The 21,250-nt window shown below is 50.5% G+C and overlaps 1 protein-coding gene across 1 annotated transcript in view; it reads right to left on the bottom strand.

Moving 5' to 3' along the window:
• Nucleotides 1-3,347: 3,347 nt before the first annotated feature.
• The window catches only part of LRRK1 (leucine rich repeat kinase 1), a 122,734-nt gene continuing 104,831 nt past the window's right edge, over nucleotides 3,348-21,250 (bottom strand). Inside the window, exons 26-34 of the mRNA XM_030873103.2 lie at nucleotides 20,921-21,118; nucleotides 19,669-19,946; nucleotides 17,871-18,065; nucleotides 16,939-17,090; nucleotides 12,339-12,456; nucleotides 10,975-11,091; nucleotides 7,045-7,895; nucleotides 6,557-6,658; nucleotides 3,348-4,683 (exon numbers count right to left, since the gene is read on the bottom strand). Of these exons, the coding sequence (XP_030728963.1) occupies nucleotides 4,506-4,683; nucleotides 6,557-6,658; nucleotides 7,045-7,895; nucleotides 10,975-11,091; nucleotides 12,339-12,456; nucleotides 16,939-17,090; nucleotides 17,871-18,065; nucleotides 19,669-19,946; nucleotides 20,921-21,118 (2,189 nt within the window). The 3' untranslated portion in view covers nucleotides 3,348-4,505. The remainder of the gene's footprint in view (nucleotides 4,684-6,556; nucleotides 6,659-7,044; nucleotides 7,896-10,974; nucleotides 11,092-12,338; nucleotides 12,457-16,938; nucleotides 17,091-17,870; nucleotides 18,066-19,668; nucleotides 19,947-20,920; nucleotides 21,119-21,250) is intronic.

The raw sequence follows: 21,250 nt of genomic DNA, 5'->3' as shown, positions 1-21,250 counted from the left end.
CAGGGCTGTGTTTCGGCTAGTGGAAAATGTACCTGAAAGTTTATGAATTGCATTTGGCTCCTAGTAACAGAGAGCTGGAAAATATTTTCTTAAACAAGAAAGTACTTTCCTTGTCTAGGAGGTGACAAGGAGCCTGAAGGGAGGCAGCCAGGGCTGGCGTGGAGGGCTGCCTCTCTATCACTCTCCCAGGCCCTCCCTGCACCCCCAGGGGAGCCCTGCCCTCTTGCTCCAGCAAGGACCAGGGAGGCAGGGGCAGGGTCAAAGAGGCTCCTGATGAGTCAGCCCTTTGATGGACCTTCCCCAAGCCCTACTCAGGCATCTCCACACTGTCCCTGGCTGAGCTCAGTCCCAGGGCCACCGCTCCCTGTAAGGGAGGCTGGGAGCTGATGCACCAACAAAAGCAGGGTCTGTTACTGAGCAGAAGTGGGTGCAGTGAGCAGTTTCTGTGATTCTCCAAGTGCTGTTATAACTAATACACCCCCTCCATTTCCCTTTGACTGCTCCATTCTGCAAAGGGTGGGAAACAGTGTCAGGTACTAAGGGATGCAGAGAACTTGAGGCCCCAGGCCCTGACATGCTGGAAGATGTGGATCCTTCCAGGGCAGGATTTCCATGTTTCCTGGTTTTCCTGAGCCTTGGGGGAGTTTGCGTGTCACCTCGCATCCCCTTTGGGGCTCACTGAATGCTTTTTGCAGGATTCGAGGATGTACTCCCAGCCTCGAAGGCGCTGTGTAGGGAGGTGGGGTCTGGTGTGCTCCCCCCGCCCCCCTGCCACGAGGCAGGGTCCTTGCAGAGACTCTGCAGGTCTGAGCAATCGGTGGTGCTGGAAGGTGGTGGTGGTGCAGCTGGTAACCAGTCATCAGAAAGGCTGCTGCTTCCCAGGTGCAGGGCAGGAAGAGGCTGGGCTGCCCTCCGCTAGGGGAGGAGTCTGACCTGCAACTGGGCTGGATGTGCTCTTGGCAAGAGTGGAATGGGGTCAGAGCCCACTGATCTTGGTCAACTGCCCCCAGCCCATCATGCCTGTCCCTCTGCCCGGCCCTCAGCCCAGAACTCTGCCTGCATCCGCAAGACAGCCAGGGTGAGTTCTGGTTCAGCCATGGCCCCGGGGTCAGAAGGACATGACAGACTGTTGGCCCTGCCCCTGGAACCTGACCCCCTCGATGGGATCAGGTGCCTCCACGGAGGAGAGGGGACATAAGGGGGCTTCCCATTACCTCTTGACACCAAAGCCAAGGTGTGCCCTTCCTGGGTCCAGCCTGGCTTAGCCTTCCTAAGAAGGCTATTTTACAATTCAAACAGTGCCGAGGAAGGTATAAAGTAAAAATAAAGGGCTTACTCCTCAGTTCTCCTCCCCAGGGGCAACAAATGTCTACCTGATTCCTGGGCATCCTCAAGGATATTTTCCCTGTGCATGCACATATAGCTGTACAACTTTTTTTTTTTTTTAATGCAAGTAGTAACTCTATACACACTGTACTTCAAGTTGCTTTTTATAAAAACAACGCATTTATTATACCTCAGAGGACACGTCAGACCAGCACCATTAGCACTGCCCCGTCTCTGAAAGGCTGCAGAGTATGGCACTATTGGAGATACAGGTATTATACAACTTCCCTCCTGATAGAGGTTTAGGCTGTCACTTGTTTGGGACCATTATAAGCAATGTTGCAGTGACATCCTTGTTCTATATCTTGGAACATTTTCACAGAAGTTAAGGATCAAATATTTAGTGGGACTGCTAAGGTAAGGTCTTGGGGTATGTGTGTTTGAAATTTAGGTAGAGACAGCCCAAATGCCCTTGAAGGAGCGGCCCCATTGTAGAGTGCCTCCCCTTTAGTCCATCCTCCACTCAGCAGCCAAAGTGATTTTTAAAGACAGTTAGATCAGGGACTTCCCTGGTGGCGCAGTGGCTGAGAATCTGCCTGCCAGTGAAGGGGACACGGGTTCAATCCATGGTCGGGGAAAATCCCATATACCGTGGAGCAACTAAGCCCGTGTGCCACAACTACTGAGCTTGCGCTCTAGGGCCTGTGAGCCACAACTACTGAAGCCCGCGCACCACAACTACTGAAGACTGCATGCCCTAGAGCCTGTGCTCTATGACAAGAGAAGCCACGGCAATGAGAAGCCCGCGGACCGCAACAAAGAGTAAGTAATCCCCGCTTGCTGCAAATAGAGAAAGCTCGCCTGCAGCAAAAAAGACCCAGTGCAGCCAAAAAAATATATATATATATTAATTAATTAATTAAAAAATAAAAATAAAAAAATAGATCATCGAATACCCCTGCTAATACCCCAGTTGCTTCGATGGGTACCCACGCCTCTGATGCTATGCCTTGTCCGCCCTCCCCGCAATCTCCCTTCCCACCAAATGCTCCAGCCACATCCACTTCTCACCTGCCCTCCAGCAGAGCAGCTCATCCCACCACAGGGCCTCTGCGGGTGCTGGTCCTTCTGCCTGGTGCCCTCAGAGCTCCATGTGGATGCCAACATGAGGGCCATAAATAGCATTTTATTTTTGTCTCCATGACTATCATCTTACTGTTGGGTGAGGTTGAGTGTTATATCCTCTACCTGTTTTCCTCTCACGTTTTCTCTTTTTCATCGATAGGTACAAACTCTTCATTTAAAAGATAAACCAACTATTTGTCTCTCATTTTTGTTACAAATATATTTTTCCTGATTGTCCACCTTTTGAGTTTGTGGTAATTTTTCCACTTAAGTGTCTAAGTTTTAGGTATTCAAGTTCATGGACCATTTCCGTATGGTTTCTAAGTTCGTGAAGAAGCCCCCTCAGCTGGCTCTGAGAGGCCACGAGCTGAGCTCCTGCCCTCACTCACTGCAGCTTGTGCTAGTCCTGGGGCTGGGCGAGTGTGGAAAGGCAGGCTGGGGCCCGATCGTGGGGCCCTGAGTGTCTCAGAGCAGTCTGGCTGCGGAGGATGTGAACCACAGGTTTGGGGCAGAGGAGGCGTAGGACCCAGTTTGCATTTGAGAAGTTAACTAGGCAGCTATCGGGTGCGAAGATGAGAAGAAAGGGGGAGTGGTGACCTCCAAGAAACTGCTGAGGGGCCAATGGCTGTGACATGGGGAGGCTCAGACCCTTAGTCCCCCTGAGGCCACTAAAAGGAAGTGGGGAGACCACAGCCCATCTCTGCCCACAGAAACTGCTTAGGGGCAGCCTTGCCATGGGCCAAGGAGGGGCTGCCCCTTCCACCGGGGCAGTGAGTGGGCCTGGGTGGGAAGAGTCTGCGCTGTTATTACATGTACTCTACAGACAGAAAGCCATGACTTCACTCTTGAGATGAAAGGAATCACATTTGCCCACATACACAAGCAAAATCTTGTTTGATTTTTATAATTTAATTTTAGAAAAAGGTCAACAGCTTGTACTGGAGAATGATCTCACATTCACACTCCTGTTCTGGGTTTAGCAGCCTCAAATGGTTACTCTTGATAACGATGTGAACATTTGTGCATAGGTACGTACATGCAAGTGTGTGCGCAATTTATGAAAGTTCTTGCCATCATACCCATACATCACCCTGTTAACAATTTCACTTTTTTACTCTGCTGTATGTGTTGCGTAGTAAATACATAATTTGATATAAGCCTCATACGATGTGATTTCACAGAGTCCTAACCATTGAGATATGACTTAACTTGTTAAAGTGATAAACAAGATTATTATGTGCAAACAGGGTTTATGCTCCAGCTGCATCCAAATTTATTTCACAAAGCTGTAAACACAGGCCCTTTCTCGAGTCCTGATGATTGAGTCTCTCTGCCTTCTGTCGACAGGAGAGGAATGTAAAGGCTGAGTTGGTGCTCTCGGCCCTGTGTTGGCTCTTGGCTTTCCAGCCCTGTCACTTAAAGAAACTCATTCATTCCCCAGATTGGGCAGTGCTCCTCGCTGGGGTCCTTCTAAGGCTTTTCACACAGAGACTTTCCCAAGCGGGGACATCTGATCTCAGCCTGCCTGAGCGGGGCCCTGGGCCCCGGGGACTCAGGAGCTTGAGAAATGTGCTGAGAGCCTGTGAGCCACCGGGGGAAGGGGCAGGGGTCACAGCCCTCCTCCCTCCCTGCCCCGAACTGCTCCCCAACTGAGAGCCCCTAGTGTAATTCCACCCCAGACCTGGGGGTGAAAGTGGGGAGGCCCATTATGCCAGCAAGGCCCAGCCCCACTTCGTGTGACCCAGCCCAGCCCTGAGAGTGGATGGAAGAGGCAGGTGGACTTTGGTCCAATCAGACCCCACCATCTTCCCTTGGGCTGTAAAACCAGCATTGGGGGGATGGGGGTATCCAGGGAACTCAGCCCTAGGATAGGAGAACCCTCAACCCCCCCAACCTGGGCGGGGTGGGAACTTCTCAGCACTTCTTAGCAGCAAGTGGTTCAGAGGAGAACCCAGTCTGCCTCCTGGGTCTTTAGAGGGCTGCAGGCTGCAGGTGGAGAGGTCAGGCTGCTGGCCCATGCTGTCCAGGTCCGAGAAATGCTCATTTCACAGGAATTACCTTCTCTTCCGCATGCAATTCTCCAGCCGGCCCAGCTCCTCATAGGACTGGTAGAAAATGTCAAACTCCCGGGTGCCCCAGCCCCTCCAGACAGCCAGGCACCACTCCAGCTTTTCGTTCTCAAAGCCGCACACAACTGTGTCCTTTGCCACTACGGCAGCATCCACAAGCACCCTGCAGAGAGAGGGGGTCTGAGAAAACCCACAGGGGTACCCACTTGGTCGGGGCTGTGACCCTCACCCTGCACCTTTTCGGAGGACACAGCCTGGTTAAGGGGGCATCTGTGCACCCCAGCCTGGCACCACCAATGTGCTGGGACACACTGCTTCTCTCTCTGTGGTCCAGCCTGTGGGCAGTCTTTCTAAAGCCTAAAAAGGGGCCTAGGGCATCATTTCAGGTTCACCTCAGAGCAGGTATCCTCCCTAATGCACCTCAGACCCCAAAGAGCCCAGAAAAAATGGTCAGTCCTCTGTGTCCACAGGTTTGGCATCCTCAGATACGGAGGGCTGACTGTACTGTGTCATTTTACATATAAGGACTTGAGCATCCTCGGATTTTTGTATCTGCAGAGGTCCTGGAAACAATCCCCTGCAGATGCTGAGGGAGGACAGAATTATCAATTCTACCTAATAATTCTTGCTCATCAATGGTCCATGACAGATTTTAAGCTTTAACTCAATTTCCTTGCCACCCAGCCCAGGCATGATTCTTCTCCCTTTCTAAGTTTCCACATACTTAAGAAATACAGGGCAATATATTAGGCAAAAAACCTGTACCAACAAGTCCTAACTATGTACATTTTTTTTGAGCCTGTGGATTGTTTTGCATGATCCGGGCATACACTGCAAGTTTCCTTCTGGGCCTCCGCGGGGCTGTGTGTCCCACCTCCGAGCACACACTGCCGTGTGCCCTGCCTGGCACTGAGGCCAGCATGTAAACTGGAACGTGCAGGGGCCTCCACTTCCTCAGGCCTTGCATGTCTCGGGCACTTGGTAGCTATTTGCCAAGGGAATAAACGTCTCAGGTGCATCTCAAAAAGCTGGCCTCCCTTTTGCTGGCTGCCTGGGCTGCTTACTCCCTACAGTGAGTGTGCCTGGCTCTTGGTAAACCTGTCTTTGGGGGGCAAATAGGAAAAACAACACCAGGAGAAAATTCAGGGGAACTAATGGTGGGCACTCTGAGGTCAACAGACCGGGCTCTACAGACCTGCCTGCTTCCCTGGAAGCCTGACCTGCGATCTGGGAACTACTGCCGCTCACAAACTCAGCTGGTGCTCAGCAGCAAACCCAGGTCTTGTCTCCAGTATCACTTGCAGGGCAAGGGTCACTGGCCCGGGTGCCATAGACATTTCCTCTGTCATCATCCTACTCTGGGGAAAACAGGCTGAATGCGATTTCTCCATAAGGGAGATTAACCACGTGGGACTCAGCAAAGTGGGGGGTGTGGACATTGCCAGCTGCCTGACGACTCCAACACTGGCTGGCACCAGCCTCCCATCTCTATATTCAGGCAGACTGTGTCTGGACAGGCTGTCCTGCCCAGCATGACCCTCACAATGGAGTCTGGCCTGCCTCCTGGTGGGACCCCCAGCAGATGGGTACAGCTGAGCCTGGGAATGGGCATGGCGAGGGTAGGCATGGCAAAGGTTGGTGTGGTCTGGCTGTGTGGCTTCACCTAGTGCTGTATGGGAGGAGAGGCACCTCAGGAAGGGCTCTCTTGTTTGGCAGGAGGGACGGGGAATCAACTGGATCCCCATTTCAACTGCAGCTGAGCTTGGAGGCATACCCCAGGCAGGGCAGTTGGTCCACAGGTGCTCTGGGCACCCCAAAAACAGGCATCCATGACCAGTGGGTGATGGCCGGTTCAGCTGGTATTTGCTGATCGCCTAGGAGCTGCCTGTTTGTCCTCCGTCTATGGCCACAGTGGTGGACACCATGTTTATTGGTGGAGGACAGAAGGGTGGTGGCCATCATGCAGGGAGGTGGCAGTGAGACCTCGATTCCCTATGCCACACCCTGGGTTCTCTAGGAGCTGCCCTCAGTCTTACCCGTGCGGAGTCAGCTCTCGGGCTTTCAAGACAGCGATGACTCGGCCCCGCTGGGTTCCTGCATCCTTCTCCAAGCCAATGACGATAACATCTCCACCACGCCTAAGAAACCAAAACCCAGAAGGGGAACCGTTTGTCTAGGGCTGTACTCTCCAAGGGAAACAGAGCTGGTGTGCAGAAAGGCACGGGAACAAACACAGCTTCTGCAAATGGATTGAGTTACCGAGAGGGCCCCGGAGCAGGGCGAGGAGGCCTTTCCCAGTAGGAAACCTGACCGTGGCTCTCCTTTGTGGTGCCCTGAGTTCTCTGGAGGGCTGATGGGCTTTCGTGCAGCCCTTCTTAGATTTGCTAAAGAGATTCCCTCCAGTTCCAGAAGAGAGGGAATAGCTCCTGATGGATCTTGACAGTACCTTAAGGTTCCCCTCACTCTGCCCCCAAAGCAAGAGCAGTGGGTGGTGCAGGATGGTACTCCCTGTTGGGAAACCTACCTGGGGACCCAGATGACATCTTTCACGGCAAGGATCTTCACAGCCTGCAGGTGCTGGCTGAACGCCTCGCCATCCACGGGGCTCAGGTCATGCTCAGACCTGTCAGAGCCCGTGGTGGGCTCGAGCAGCCTGCTGGTGTCCTCGCAGTCAGTGGAGAAAGGCAAGCTGGAAGAGCTTGCGGGGGAGCAGGGTAGGCTTGCAAGGGATGTGGGCACCTGGAGGGGTGGAGACGAGGAGTAGGAGGACATAGAGCAGTAGTCGGTCAGCGAGTCCTGGTGGGTCAGGATCTGCGTGCCCAGCTCCTCACTGTACATGATGCTCATGTCTGCAATGCAGTCCTTCTTGGGCTCCTTCGGGCTGGCTGTGGAGCAGTCCAGGGGCTCCAGGCCCATTGGGTGCACAGGAAACACGTCCCTGAGGGGGCTGGGGTCCCCGCAGAAGTATCGGGCGCACAGCTGGTAGGTGGCGGAGTGGTACATCACCAAGCAGTTGGCCCTGTCGTCCAGGCACCAGACGACCTCCTCCCCATGGCACTCAGAGCCGCACACGACTGACGTGACCACCGAAGGGGCTGAGTAGGGCTCCAGCCGCCTGCTGATCTCCAGGGCCACGCAGTCGATGACCAGCAGGCCCGGCCCGTTGCTATACCAGACCTCGGATCCACTGTTGACCACCTCCATGGCCTTCACGGGGTAGGGATTCTGCCTCGCGTCTTCATCTGGGATGCTGAACTTGGACCTGTTGGCTGTGTGTGAGCACAGGTAGGAGCAGCTGTGGTCTGGGGTGCCGTGCACCATGGGAAACACCGCCACAAGCCCATCAGCCAGGCCTGCCAGCACCAGGTAGGAATTCTGCGGGGAGAAGACAGGGATGCTTGATGCCCTTGCGTCTCGCGCACCCGGGACAGAAACAGTCGGTGCAAGACTCATCTCTGCACGTACTCTAGGTGGGCATGCGCTTTCTACCAGCACTTCCTGGAGAAGCCAGCTCCTAAAAAGGCAGCGGCTGCCAGCGGGAGCTTCTGGGTACGCTCCCAAAGGAGGTGCAGCTCAGGCCCAGAAAAGCCACACTCATCCCCCCTCCTGTGAGCAGCAGGAAAAAGGTCCATGGCACCCAAGCAAGGGGCACATGTTGCCTGGACCACACAGCTTTTCTTCCTGGGTTTCTTTTTTTTTTTTTGCGGTACGCGGGCCTCTCCCGTTGCGGAACACAGGCTCCGGATGCGCAGGCTCAGCGGCTATGGCTCACGGGCCCAGCTACTCTGCGGCATGTGGGATCTTCCCGGACCGGGGCGTGAACCCGCGTCCCCTGCATCGGCAGGTGGACTCTCAACCACTGCGCCACCAGGGAAGCCCAACCTGGGCTTCTTGCAATGCCAGCAGGAGGGAGCTGCCTTCTCCTTCAGGTCACCAGGGCCTCCTTCTGAGGCAGGGTGTGGCGCCCTCCTTCCCCTGAAATCTGCTCCTTAAGGTGACAGCAGTTGTGGACACCCTATGGGTCTGCTCTTGGCCTCCTGCCTGCTGCCCCACAAGCCGGGTGCTCCGTAAGAGCAGGCCTGGGTCTGCGTGCCCACCACTGCCCCCGGCACTGGCCTGCACAGGGAAGGGCTGAGTCCCAGTCACCTCTGTGACTCCCCCCAGTTTTATGCTCAAGTCACAACACATGCTGCTGAACTAATTCTTGAAGAAATCACTTCCAAATTCAACCCTCTTGTGGAGGCACTTTTTGGCCACTATGCCACATTCCCCGCTTACCACATCTACTCTGAAATGCCTGTGGTTTAGGCAATGATGGGGTCTTGGGGTGTCTCCTGCCCCCACAATGAAGCATGTGCTCTTCTACAACCACCAGAGGTCATCAGGCAGAGGCCAAAGTTGCAGAGACTGTGCTGAATGCTGGGCCCAGCCCAGGCCTCCTCGGAGCATCCGTGCGGAGCTGGGAATGGAGAGCAGCTTAGCAGCCTAGATGCCTGGGTGGGGTTGGGGGGTGGCCAGGAAGAGTTCAGGAGAACAAAGCCAGAGCTGGGAGACAGCAGAGACGTGGGCCTTGTGCCAGGGAGGGTGAGCAGCAGAAAGCCCCCTTGTTGGGAGCTGGGAAGTTGGGCTATCCAAGGTGATGAGTGAACCAGCCTCTAGCTTACTGAAATCCACCTTCAGGATTCAAGGAAAGAAAACAGCCAAAGCAAATAGGAGCAAGGTCTCTATCAGTCCCGGCTCTGGGCCCCAGCCAGGCGGTGAGTCCCACATCCCAGATGGGTGTGGATGTGTGCGTGCAAGAATGCAGGGGTCTGTCATCCATGGCCACAGGGCAGCATGGCCTCTGAGGGGCAGACTGGCAGGGAGGCTCTGCACAGAGCCAGCTTTATTCCAGCCGGTCGAGTGGGTGGTGGTGCCCTGGCTTGGGGCTCTGGCCAGCCATGGCTTTAAATAACACTTTGTGTTGAGTTCTGTGCTTCAGTGCAACCAGGTCCCGAGCTCCCCAGTTGCCCGTGGGGCCACAGTCAAAAATGACTCTAAGGTTGATTTCAGTTTCTATTTTTTTAAATAAATAAATTTATTTATTTATTTTTGGCTGTGTTGGGTCTTCGTTGCTGCGTGCGGCTTTCTCTAGTTGTGGCGAGCGGGGGCTACTCTTTGTTGTGGTGTGCGGGCTTCTCATTGCAGTGGCTTCTCTTGTTGCGGAGCATGGGCTCTAGGTGCGGGGGCTTCAGTAGTTGTGGCACACAGGCTCAGTAGTTGTGGCATACGGGCTTAGTTGCTCTGTGTGCGGCATGTGGGATCTTCCTGGCCCAGGGATCGAACCTCTGTCCCCTGCATTGGCAGGCGGATTCTAAACCACTGAGCCACCAGGGAAGTCCCTGATCTCAGTTTCTTAAGAAATGAAACTGTAGAGGGGTGGAGAGGAGAGTGCATATATTTCACGATTGTCAGGAAGTAGTAATAATGCTCAAATTTACTCAGTGCGCTGGCCCAGAGATTTGGGTACGTTATGCCCAGAGATCCTCCTCTCAATCTCTTTTACACCCATTTTGCAGGTGGGAGAACTGGAATCAGATGATAATAGCCGACATGTTTTAACGAAGCCTCACCAATAATGACCCTTCGAGCAGGGAGCTGCACAAACAGGGGCCTCAGGGCCCACAAAGGGGTTCTGGAGGCCAGAGAAGCCTTGGGGACGCCACTGAGGAGCTGGGGCGAGGGTAGGGGCAGCTTCTTGGGGGGGTGGTCATGGCGCTTGATCTTCAGAAATGAAGAGGAAGAGGTGTTGAGCGGCAGGGTCAATTCTGGAGGGAAGGGCCTGCTCAGAGTGTGGTGCTGGGTGGGGAGGGGTGTGAGGGGGCAGCGGGGGGTGAGCCCTGGCCGGCCCTGTGGGCTGGGTCTGATCCTGAGGATCAGCAGCCCTGCCGGGGCCCAGGGCTGGGGAGGGCACCACTCGCAGACTCATTTGAGAAAGGCAGGGGCTAGAAGTTGAGGTGTTGAGTCTTCAGGGCCATGCTGGACAAAGAGGGACTGAGTTCTGGGACTGAGGCTGAGCACTCCAGAGGAGGCAGAGCTGAAGGGGGAGGGGAGCTGGCTGTCTGACAGGGGTGGCAGCCTGCCAGGGCCCGGTGACCAAGTGGCTGTGGGAGGTGCTGGGCCAGGCTCCTGAGGTCCCTGCTCTCAGAAGGGGAAGGGCACACATGCAACTGCTCCTTGACACCAGTTGCACCAGAAAAGCATCTCACCTGAACTGGGGCTGTGGCATATGCATGCAGAATGCAAGCCTTCCACTTAGTCCACTAATGATGGCCCCGATCTCCTGTCTCTCTAAGGCTGACTGTGACCTAGGCTTGGTGATCCAGAAGAGCATGGCTCTGCTCCCTCCCCACCCGCCCAATGGAATGGGGAAGGGAGAATCAGAGACCTAGGCACCACCTCCCCCTTACCTCACCTTTTTTATAACAGGCACCGCCAAGAAGCAGGTGACAATGGCTGGGGTGTCCAAAGCCCGTTGGGGCGTGTTCAAGGGACACATGCCCTTGAGGCTGTAGATGTAGATCTTCTGGTCCTGCGGAGGAGACAGTCAACATGAGAGCCGGGGGACTTCCCTGGCGGTCCAGTGGTTAAGACTTTGCCTTCCAACGCAGGGGGTGTGGATTCGATCCCTGGTCAGGGAGCTAAGATCCCACATGCCTCACGGCCAAAAAACCAAAACATAAAACAGAAGCAATATTGTAACAAATTCAATAAAGACTTAATAAACCAAAGAAAACCAAACAAAAAAAACATGAGAGCTGGGCTGCAACAGGCCTGCCGGTTCCTAGGGTGCACTCCGTCTCAGAAGGCCCTTTACGCCTTGGAAAGTAACTTATTGAGGCTTTCTGGTTGGTTGTTTTCATATTTCTGTTCTTTGTAAAAACTTGGAAAACTACAGAATATACTGAAGAAAAACAAAATCGCCCATACTCCAATACCCAGAGAAAGCCACTTTTGGGATTTGGGGCCCAGACTTTCAGTTTTCCGTGGGTATTTGTGTGTGTGCGTGTTCCCAACAGTGGGACCACACTTCTATGCTGTTTCCACACTTTTCTTCTCCCAGGATGATCAGTGCAGGCAGAGGCCCTGTCCACCTGGTCTGTGAGGGTATGATGCATGTCTATCGCTCAGAATTTGGCTCATCTGTTGTCAGATGTTTATTCTGTTCAAGTCTTTACTACTATGAATTATACTGGAATGAGCATTCTTATACACCTATCTAGTCTGAGTGTGTGTGCGTGTCTTGGTTTTTTCCTTAGAACAAACTCTTAAAGCTAAAATTGCAGAGGCTTACATGGTACAAATATTTTTGAGATTTCTGATGCATATTTGAACCATACTTGCCATCTGGAAAGCCTGCACCAGTTCATACACCCCCACCCAGTAGCTTCAGAGCATTTGTTTTGGGGCACTCCTCTCTGGAGTTCTCAGAAGACAGTTCCTTGCGCCTTCTGCTGAACTTTTTACATGAAGGCACGAGGCCTCAGAGCTGAGTGGATTTGCTGTGTAGACAGGTAATGTTATAAGAAACCCAGTCACTTCGCCAACCTGCTGGGGTTCTCCTCTTGCCGGGATTCTGCACTTGACACTTAGCTGAATCCCAGATATGCTGCTTGTTCACAGGGCTGCTGGCATTGCTCTGGGGTCTCACAGTTGTGGGCTGGGGTTAAATCTGAAATTCAAATGTACCTGGGTGTCCTGCATATTTAGTTGCTAAATGGGACCCCCCAGGGGCTGGTGTCGCCCACCTCGATGAGAGCCCTGCAGGGGGGTGGTTACCTCAGTGGCCGTCCACAGAGAGTTCTGGACCTTGAGCTGGCAGCTCAGCTTCATGCCCGCACAGCTCACGCGCTGCACTTCCAGGAGGCCCTTCTCCGCGTTCACCACCGTGTAGTTCCTACAATCAGCAACAACTGTGCAGTCAGCTCAGGCCTCCCTCTCCCTGGCCTGGCCTGTAGCAGCCTTGGAGGAGGACATCAGCTGTGGGCCTTGTCCACCCCTTCCAGCCCAGGGTCCAATTTCGCATGTTTTAAGAGACTCAAGGACTGTTCATGTCTGGGGAAGAGCCTGGTTCTGCCTGCCTGGTAATGCTTGAACATTTGGGCAGAGAAAGGCCATTCCCAAGCAGAAGAAAGACCCTCCTCTTTCTGTGACTTTTGAGGGCTCAAAAAGTTGCCCACAGCATGAAGGGACACCAGGGGGCTGGCTGTACCTGCACTAAGGCCGCTCCCTGCCCTCCCACTGGCCATGTCTCCCCCCCTGCGCCCCCGCCACACACACACAGCAGAGTACCTCAGGTCAACCAGAGACAGATGGGGGAACTTCAGAGTAGACTGGGGGTCTCAAAACGGGCCCCCAACATAAGTGCTCTGAGAACTAACAAGCTGTTGTTTATGAGAGTGGCCCTTCACTCACCCGCCCCACCATGTTCCCCAGCATCGCCATCTCCCCACCATCCTTGATAGGCATCCAGCATGCTCACTGCCTGGAGGGAAGACTGCAGCTGGGGCAGGGGTCGATTATTCACCCAGGCCACACAGATCTTTTCCCCAGTCCAAGGGAATAAGTCAAGTGAGTGGATAGCAGTTCTTAATGTAACATTTTTCTGCCATCAAAGTTTGGAAACCCTTGCCATTGTTGACTGATAACGTGTATTCGCAGATGATGAGAGATGAGTGAAAAATCCGCAAATGAAAACTTTCTTCAAAGTTATATTCCCCCCTTTTTCTCCAGTCTTTTTTCTATGCATTGAAAAAATAAAACTAGGATATTATAAATAACTTTACATTTAACTTGGAAAAAATTAAAAATATAGAGAAACTTAAAGGATAACACACCCCTATTCCATCCAACAAGAATTTTGTCATGTGTATCCTGTTTTCTGCATGTCCCCGCTTTCTTCTCACCCACTTCCCTTCCTTAATTCAGAATGGTCTCGGTCTCATTTCCCTCTCCACTCTCACTTCCCAGGCTCACAGCCCTTTGTGCTTCTGGCCATAATTTCTTCCCCTCACCCTCCAGTGAGCTTGCCCCTTCTTCAGGCTGGGGGTGAGCTTTTAAAACCCTCCCAAGTCACAGAGAGAGGCTTCCCCTTCCCTCTGGAGATAAGCTTTTACAGCTCTGAGCAGTATTGTCTCCAATAACCTGGGTGAGTCTGTAAGACTGAGAAGGTGAAGAAAGTATTGCTGGGCGGTGGGGTGGAGCAGGGTCCATGCCAGAAGCAGCACTGAGCACCCCAACATCCCTGCAACCTTGGGAAAGGTTCCTAGACTGGCAATTACTAGGTCAAAGGGTATAAGTATCTCGAAGCCATTTAAGACATACTGACAAATTGGTTTTCAGACAGATGTGCAAATTTAGATGCTCACCAGTAAGGTATGACCCACCCTCAGTAGCATCCATTATTATCTTTGAAAAAAAAGTTAGCCAACATGATGAGCAAGAAAAAAAAGTTATCTTGCAGATTGAATTTATATTTCTTTGATTACCAGTAAGTTCAATTGTTAAAAAATATGTTCATTGTTCTCTGTGTACCTTTTTCAAAGGATACTTATGTTCCTTGCCTATTTACTATTGGATTTTAGTATTTTTTCCCACTGATTTGTAAAAATCCCTGAAATAAAAAGATTAATAATTTAAAAATTTCTCTATTTGTTTAAAAGATTTTACAGAGTCTGTTGAGGAAATAAATATTGACGGGAAAATTGGGTTTATTTTTATATACACTGGTGAGCATTTCAATTTATTTTATGTGTACATTTATACTCTTTAATAGTAAGAGGGCTTTATTTTCATGATAGGCAATATGCCTATATTTCCTGGTCTTCTGAGATTGTGACATTCCACCAAAAGCATTGTGATATCGGGATGCTGTGCCCATAAAGGAGTTTGAAAACCATGTGCTGTCATTCAAACCAGAGGGCCCAGGCCCCACCTATCAATCTCTCCCTCATTTCTTCTTTTTCACAGTGTGCATATCACAGAGCATGTGCCCATCACCCAGCTTCAGTAATTATCACCGTATGGCCATGTCAGTTCATCTCTGCCCCCATCCATTTTTTTTCTCTCCCCAGATTCTTATGAAGCAAATCCCCCAAATCATCTTTTATGTATAATGTTTCTGCATTTATCTCTAAAGGATGATTAGAAAAAAAAGATGATTAGAAACCTAACCACAATGCATGACCCCACCTTAAGAGAAAATAATTCCTTAATATGAATATCCAGTATTCAAACTTCCCCAACTCTCTCATTATTGTTTTCAGTTTGCTTGAATCAGCAGTGAAAGAAAGCCCACATTTCCACTGATTTTTATGTCTCAGTCTTTTGATAGGTTTTCCTTCCCTCTTTCTCTTTCTCCCCTAGCAGGTCATGTGATGAAGACACTGGGAGGTGTCCTGTGGAGTTCCTGCATCCCAGGGTTTCATCTACCTCATTCCCCTGTCCCCGATCTGGAGTCTTGATTAGATTTCATCTGAATTTTTAGGCAAGAATACTTCCTCATTGGGGTTGTGTATTTCTATTGAGAGGCACACAATGTCTGGTTCTCGCTCCTTTTGTGATCATTAATGATAACTGCCTACATCCATTATTTCAATAGAGATTACAAAATGCTGACATTCTAATTCTAGCATTTCTTCTTCATTTATTAGCTTCATTTACTCTAAAAAGAAAAACTTCCTCCTATCATCTCTTTTGCTAGCTACCATGGGGCACAGTTCACATAGGAAAGGCAGAATAAAACCTTGATTCTTTCTGTATAGACTAGTTTTCAAAATAATAGGTTTGTTCCCTAGGAGCCTCCAATGATGATCAATGAAGAGTTTTATAAGTTAAAAAAATTTTAAATTATTATTTTTTATTAAGTGGCATTAGAAACTAATGAATTTAAACAGTTTGATGTGTCTCAATTCATTGCAGATATTTATTCTTACTGATCCTTGGTTGCCCTTTGGCCAGTGGGAACCTATTCACATTGGCTCCTGAGTCCCTTTGATCCACCCTCACAAGTCTCTGATGGCATCCTTGTTTCCAGTGTGTCAGATGTTTCAGGTCCACTTCCTGCCCCAAATCTGGAGTCAGCCACTTGTCCAATAAGCCTTGGTTCCCCTTGGCACTAAGAGACTACCATCTGCATCCTAGTGGTGCTCACTAGTATTTGGTTGGTCATTGTTTCTAGGCCCTTTCAATGGGCAGAGCTATGAAATATAAGTTCATTTTTCTTAAAGCTAAAATACTCACATATCCATCCAATTTAAATTCAGAACTACAGTATTTTCATTTAACCTATCTTTTATATTTTGCATGCTGAGTATCACAATTTGCAATGCATGGCACCAACATAATTACTCATTAACTTTACCCTACAATTATAAGCAATGCCTTAAAATAGCAACACTACCACCGACATTATAATTACTGTGTGTATATGTATATACACACCTACATATATATGTATTTTTTACATATATGTGGACATATATGTATACACTTTTTATGTATTTTTTTATTTTTATTTTTTAGGACATTTTTGTTTTTCTTAGAGCACGTCTTATGTCAGAACACTCAGTCCCAGTGACATAAAACCTGATGAAAACCTTACCAATAGTGACCTAGGGAAATGGCAAAGTCCCTTCCATTTATCTCATTGCATCTTAAGCTTTGCTTTACCTAAGTCTTATCAGATTTGAGCACCTGCAAATGTTGCACTAGGCTTCCTAGAAGACTATCTGTGCCATGAAATGCTCTCTTGCTTCTGAAGATGTCACTCTAGGTAGGTGGGAGAGGCCACACCCCTGGCCAGGACTGAAGGGTCTCACACAGGATGGTGCTTTTCTGCTAAGTCTCTGATGCTATCTTTCCAAGTCCCTGGCCTCTCTGTCATTCTCCTCGAATACGCAAAGCCTCTCCCCAAAGTCCCTGTCCTTCCTGCCACATCACTAAGAAAAAGAGATGCACCTGGAAGGTGGGGGGGGCATGAATTCTTATTTAAGGGCATCCCTCTTGCTTGTTCCTGGGACCCCTTCCCTTCACTCTACTCAGCAACTCCGCTCCAGTACCTTCCTCTCTTCCTGACCCCCAGCATCATTTACTTCCTCTACCATCAAGCTGCAAATAACTCCCATCTTAAAACAAAACCCTCCTTTGACCCCCACCCACCATGTCCCTGGCAGACATCACATGTTCTCTGCTTCTCTTATCCACAAACCCACATGTGCATGTCTATGGACTGTTTTCTCTCTCAAGCAGACTTCATCAGGCTTTCAACACATTGTCCACTAAACATCTCTCACCATGGTCATCCATGACTGCTCCCCAAGTCCACGGTCACCCCCCCGCATTCTGATACCAGCAGGGCACGGTAGGCCTCAGACGTTACCTGGACTCCTCTTTCCCATCCCAGAACACCACCATGTACTCCTGGCCCTGGGACGAGAAGAAGGCCGTCTGCTTCCCGCAGGGCAGCTGGTACATGAAGGTTGCAAAGGTTGGGTCCTTCATCTGGCTCACCACTGCCAGGGCCAGTGGTCGCTGAGGGAGAGAGGCCAGCAGGGTCATAAGCAAGGGTCACTTACAACCAGATGGATGCCCGTTCTTTCCTTGAAACTAAGAGTCTTGAACCAGGAAGGAAGAAGTGGAATCTGCTTATTCAGCACCCAATCAAAACAAGAGGCCCAAACAACTTCAGATACCAGAAACAAACCCTTCCAGGGTCTGGGTCACCATTATCCATGGCAACTCAAAGTCAGGTGGTCAGGTTAGCCTAAACTCTGATATTCCAACCCCCATGCCCAGGGACACAAAATCTGGAAAATATTTTTTCTCAGACCTCATTTACTCTCCATACATTAAACTAGCATCATCTAATTTGATAAATGAGTTTTAACCTTGAAACCATTGGTCTCTTCCCAAAACAACTAGCTTCAAAATGATAATATGGCTCCTGCTTCTCATGAGCAAACTTTCTTCCCATACTTTAAAAAGAGATACGTACATTCTCTCTGCTCTTGGATGGGGGCTGTATCACTATAAAGGTTTGCTTTATTCGCATGATGATGTAACACAAAAGTTGGGGAGGAAAAGAAACTTCATTTTTCCTGAGAGTGACACCCACTCAAAGAAAATGAACTGGATATATTAGAAGTAATACATATCTCTTTGTAGAAGAGATGAGCAGAAAAGGGTTGCCCAATTTGTTCTAGACCCTCAGTGAAGGGTGGGCAGGCAGCCATACATGTGCACTCTGGAGACCCATAGCCTCCACCAGCTGGCAGGAGCTGCCAGGCCCCCAGGCTCTGTGCCCCCAGGTACCTTCTCAGGCTTTGTGTCCCAGCACTCCATCATAAGCGCCTGGAGTCGATGGAACTGCACTTCTTCCAGCTGCCCCAGAACCGGGCGGATGCCCTTGGACAGCTTCTTGGCAATCTGAAGCTGGTGCTGGCCCAGCGCAGGCCGCTGTCCTGACAGCAACTCGTAGAGCACCATCCCATAGGAAAACATGTCTACCTAGGCAGAGAGGCAAGCCAAGTCAGACCCCCTTCCTGGGCCCAGCAGATCTTGCAAGCTGGCCCTGAGAGAGAGAGGGAGTGTGGAGACACGTTAGATGAGGAAAACGTGGGCCCTGTCCAAAGGAAGACAATCATCAATTTCACCAATCCATCCACCTCTCTCTACCTGTCCAAGCATCCCACCAACCATCTGACCAACCATCATTCTGTCCCTTTATCCATCTATCTTCCAGTTCTTCCTTTTTTTCCTTCCTCCCTCCCTCCCTTCTTTCTATCCATCCATCTATCCAGCCAGCCACCCACCTGATCACCTGTCCTTCTGGACATTTATCTATGCATCTTCCTTTGTACCCATATATGCATCCATCTGACTGTCCTTCTGTCCATTTACCCATCCATCCCCCCATACTTCCTTCCTTCCATCCACTCATCCATCCATCCATCCATCCATCCATCCATCCATCCACTAAACACATAATGAGAACTTGCTGTCAGGCACTGGATAAGGGCTCGAAGGATGCCATGGTCCTTTCCCTTAAGTATAAAAACAAGGCAGGAAAATGCAAACTCTTGGTTTAACATGCTTGGTAGTAGGAGTACATGCAAATCATAAAGAGGGGAAAGTCTCCCAGATCACAACATCTTGATTCCTCTAAATGTCATGAAAATGTGCCTAAAGGAGAGAGTTACACAGGTCTCCATGAGGGTCAAGAAATAACCTTTTAGCAGGAGAATGGCTAAGGTAGACCTGAGAGTTTTCAATGTGAAGGTTCTGTTATAAATTTAGTTACGAGGTGCCTTGTCACCTGTTACTAAGAAGCTTATTTTTGTCACTCTGGTTTGTCTTTTCTATCTTGGTTAATAGCTACAGATGCCAATTTAACCCACATATGCTTGGGTCATTCTTGAAGCAATTAGTCAATGACCCATCTGCAAATCACCAAATAATGAGAAATTACAGACCAGGGGAGTTTCACTGCTGGCTGATTAATTAACCAGGGCTGGCACGAGATGCAAGGCGAGCACTGTAAGATGCTTTTAAGTTGTCTGTGCGCCTGCATCTACCAAACAGCCCTCAGGGAAGAAGGCAAGCATTTAGCCTTTGTCTCAGCCAAGGTTGGCCATGCGGCCACCTGGGAGGCCATGCTTAACCTGCCAGAATTCACTCTCTTCTCTTGGCTTTGGTGATGCTGCCTTTTGATTTGACCAGGAGCCTCCTTATCTGTCTGTTCCTCACAAGCCACTGTGAGGCTGGTCCTCTGTCTCCATTTTGCACATTTAAATGGCAGAGTTGGGACACAAATCCGGACCCATCTCTGTCTTGGACTTTTTGTCCACTGTGCACAGCCTTCACTATGTTCCTGAACTGAGGTTTGAGTATTCTGAGGCTAGGTCACTGCTCTGAAGCTAAGGTGAAGTCACCCGTGACATTACTAGGTAGATACAGGCCTCTGTTCCCTTGTGGTTCAAGCCAGTGCCTGTGGTTGAGCACGGGAGAGGGAGAAATGTGTGCTTGGGGGCATGTGGAGCCCAGAAGCTGCAGGTGCCTCCAGGACTATGCAGTCCTGGGCCAGAGGACAGCAGTGGGCTAGGGTCTGTACCTTCTCATCGTACACGATGCGAGGCCTGATCTCTGGGGCCTGGTAGCCAGGAGTGCCCTCCACGCCAAGGGCGCCCTCATGAAATGACTGCCGGGATATGCCGTAGTCTGACAGCTTGATGTTGATGTGCTCCTTGACGTCCAGAGACCAGACCAGGATGTTGTCTGATTTCAGGTCACAGAAGATGATGTTTTTCTTGTGCAGGTAGGCCAGGCCGGAGGCTATCTGGTAGGCTATTTTTTGGGTGAGCATGTGTCCCAGGGGCATAAAGGAAGAATCTTTGCAAAGAAAAAATTATCAAACTATCATCATAACAACTCTTTTCTTACCTCTGTCTCCCCAAATACTTTATATTCTACTGACACGTTCTCATTGCTCTCCAGGCTGGATGCCAGAAGAGACAGAGAACAACCTTCTAAAGATTATTTAGGTTAGAAATGCTTGTTGTTACCGCTTCATGGCATCTCATGAATTGCATCTCTGCAATTGTTGGTGTTTTTACTAAAAAGAGCAAGGATTCAAAATTCCTAGAGTTCATCTCAGGCCAAGATTGCTATAATGTCAAGGGGTGAGTTGCAGGTATAAGAACTCCATTAAAAAAAATCTCTTCCACTGGGGGAGGAATAATTGATTTTAACTGCATTTCCTCTTGCTGAATTAAAAGACATCTACCTCTTTCCCTCTGTCAGCTGTTTGGAATTTAGTTACCCATTTCTCAGGGCAAATATTTAAAACTTCTGTTAAAAAATAATATAGGATAAAACTGACCCCAGGGTCTCAGATTTTTAACAATCGTGGACAGATGTGGTGAGCTATGGGCAAAGGAGAGATTTATGTGGCTACTGGGCTCACCAGGCTGCTGCTGATCGGGCCTCCCTGGGCTGCCTCTTTTGATGCTCTCACTGCCCTCCAAGTGGGGCTATTATCATCTCATCCTCCTTTTATGGATGAGTAAATTAAGCAACTTCCTGGATTATGGCAGACAGCCTGGACTTGGAACATGGCTCTGTCTGACTCCTAACTGTGAGCTCCTGCAGCCTCGCCAACACCATTGCCCAGCACTTAGGCCTGGAGAAGCCCTTTTATCACCCACTGGGAGTGGCACATGAGTCACAGGTGGCTGTGCCCGGCCACAGATGGCTCCCCAGGACCTGAGCTGCCCACCATGGGCTCTCTGGCCTCCCACAGGCTGGACTGGGCCGGGGCGGGCACTTCCCAGCACTCTGTGGAAGATTCTGGGCATGGTGGGTACCTTTGGCATTCTCGGACAGCACGGTGTTGAGGCTGCCAAGCGGGGCGAGCTCCAGGGCGAAGCAGAGCGGGTGGACACTGATGCCGATGAGGGACACGATGCAGGGGTGCTGCAGGGCGTGCAGCATGCTGGCCTCCTGCCGGAACTCCGAGAAGTTCCTCATGGCGTCTGTGGACCGAAGGTGCCTCAGCATGGTGTCTGCAGGGAGAGAACAGCTGTCACGACTGCCTGGGGAGCCTGTGTAGGGCGACTCTGCGTGGGGGCCCTGTCACACTCAGAGCTGCCTCACAGGGACTCGAGGGGCTGGGCAGGGCCAGGATTTACATTTTA

This window comes from Globicephala melas, chromosome 2 (genome assembly GCF_963455315.2).
Source record: "Globicephala melas chromosome 2, mGloMel1.2, whole genome shotgun sequence".
NCBI classification, from domain to species: domain Eukaryota; kingdom Metazoa; phylum Chordata; class Mammalia; order Artiodactyla; family Delphinidae; genus Globicephala; species Globicephala melas.
Note: the sequence above shows the minus strand (reverse complement) of the source record. Positions and strands in the feature narration are given on the sequence as shown.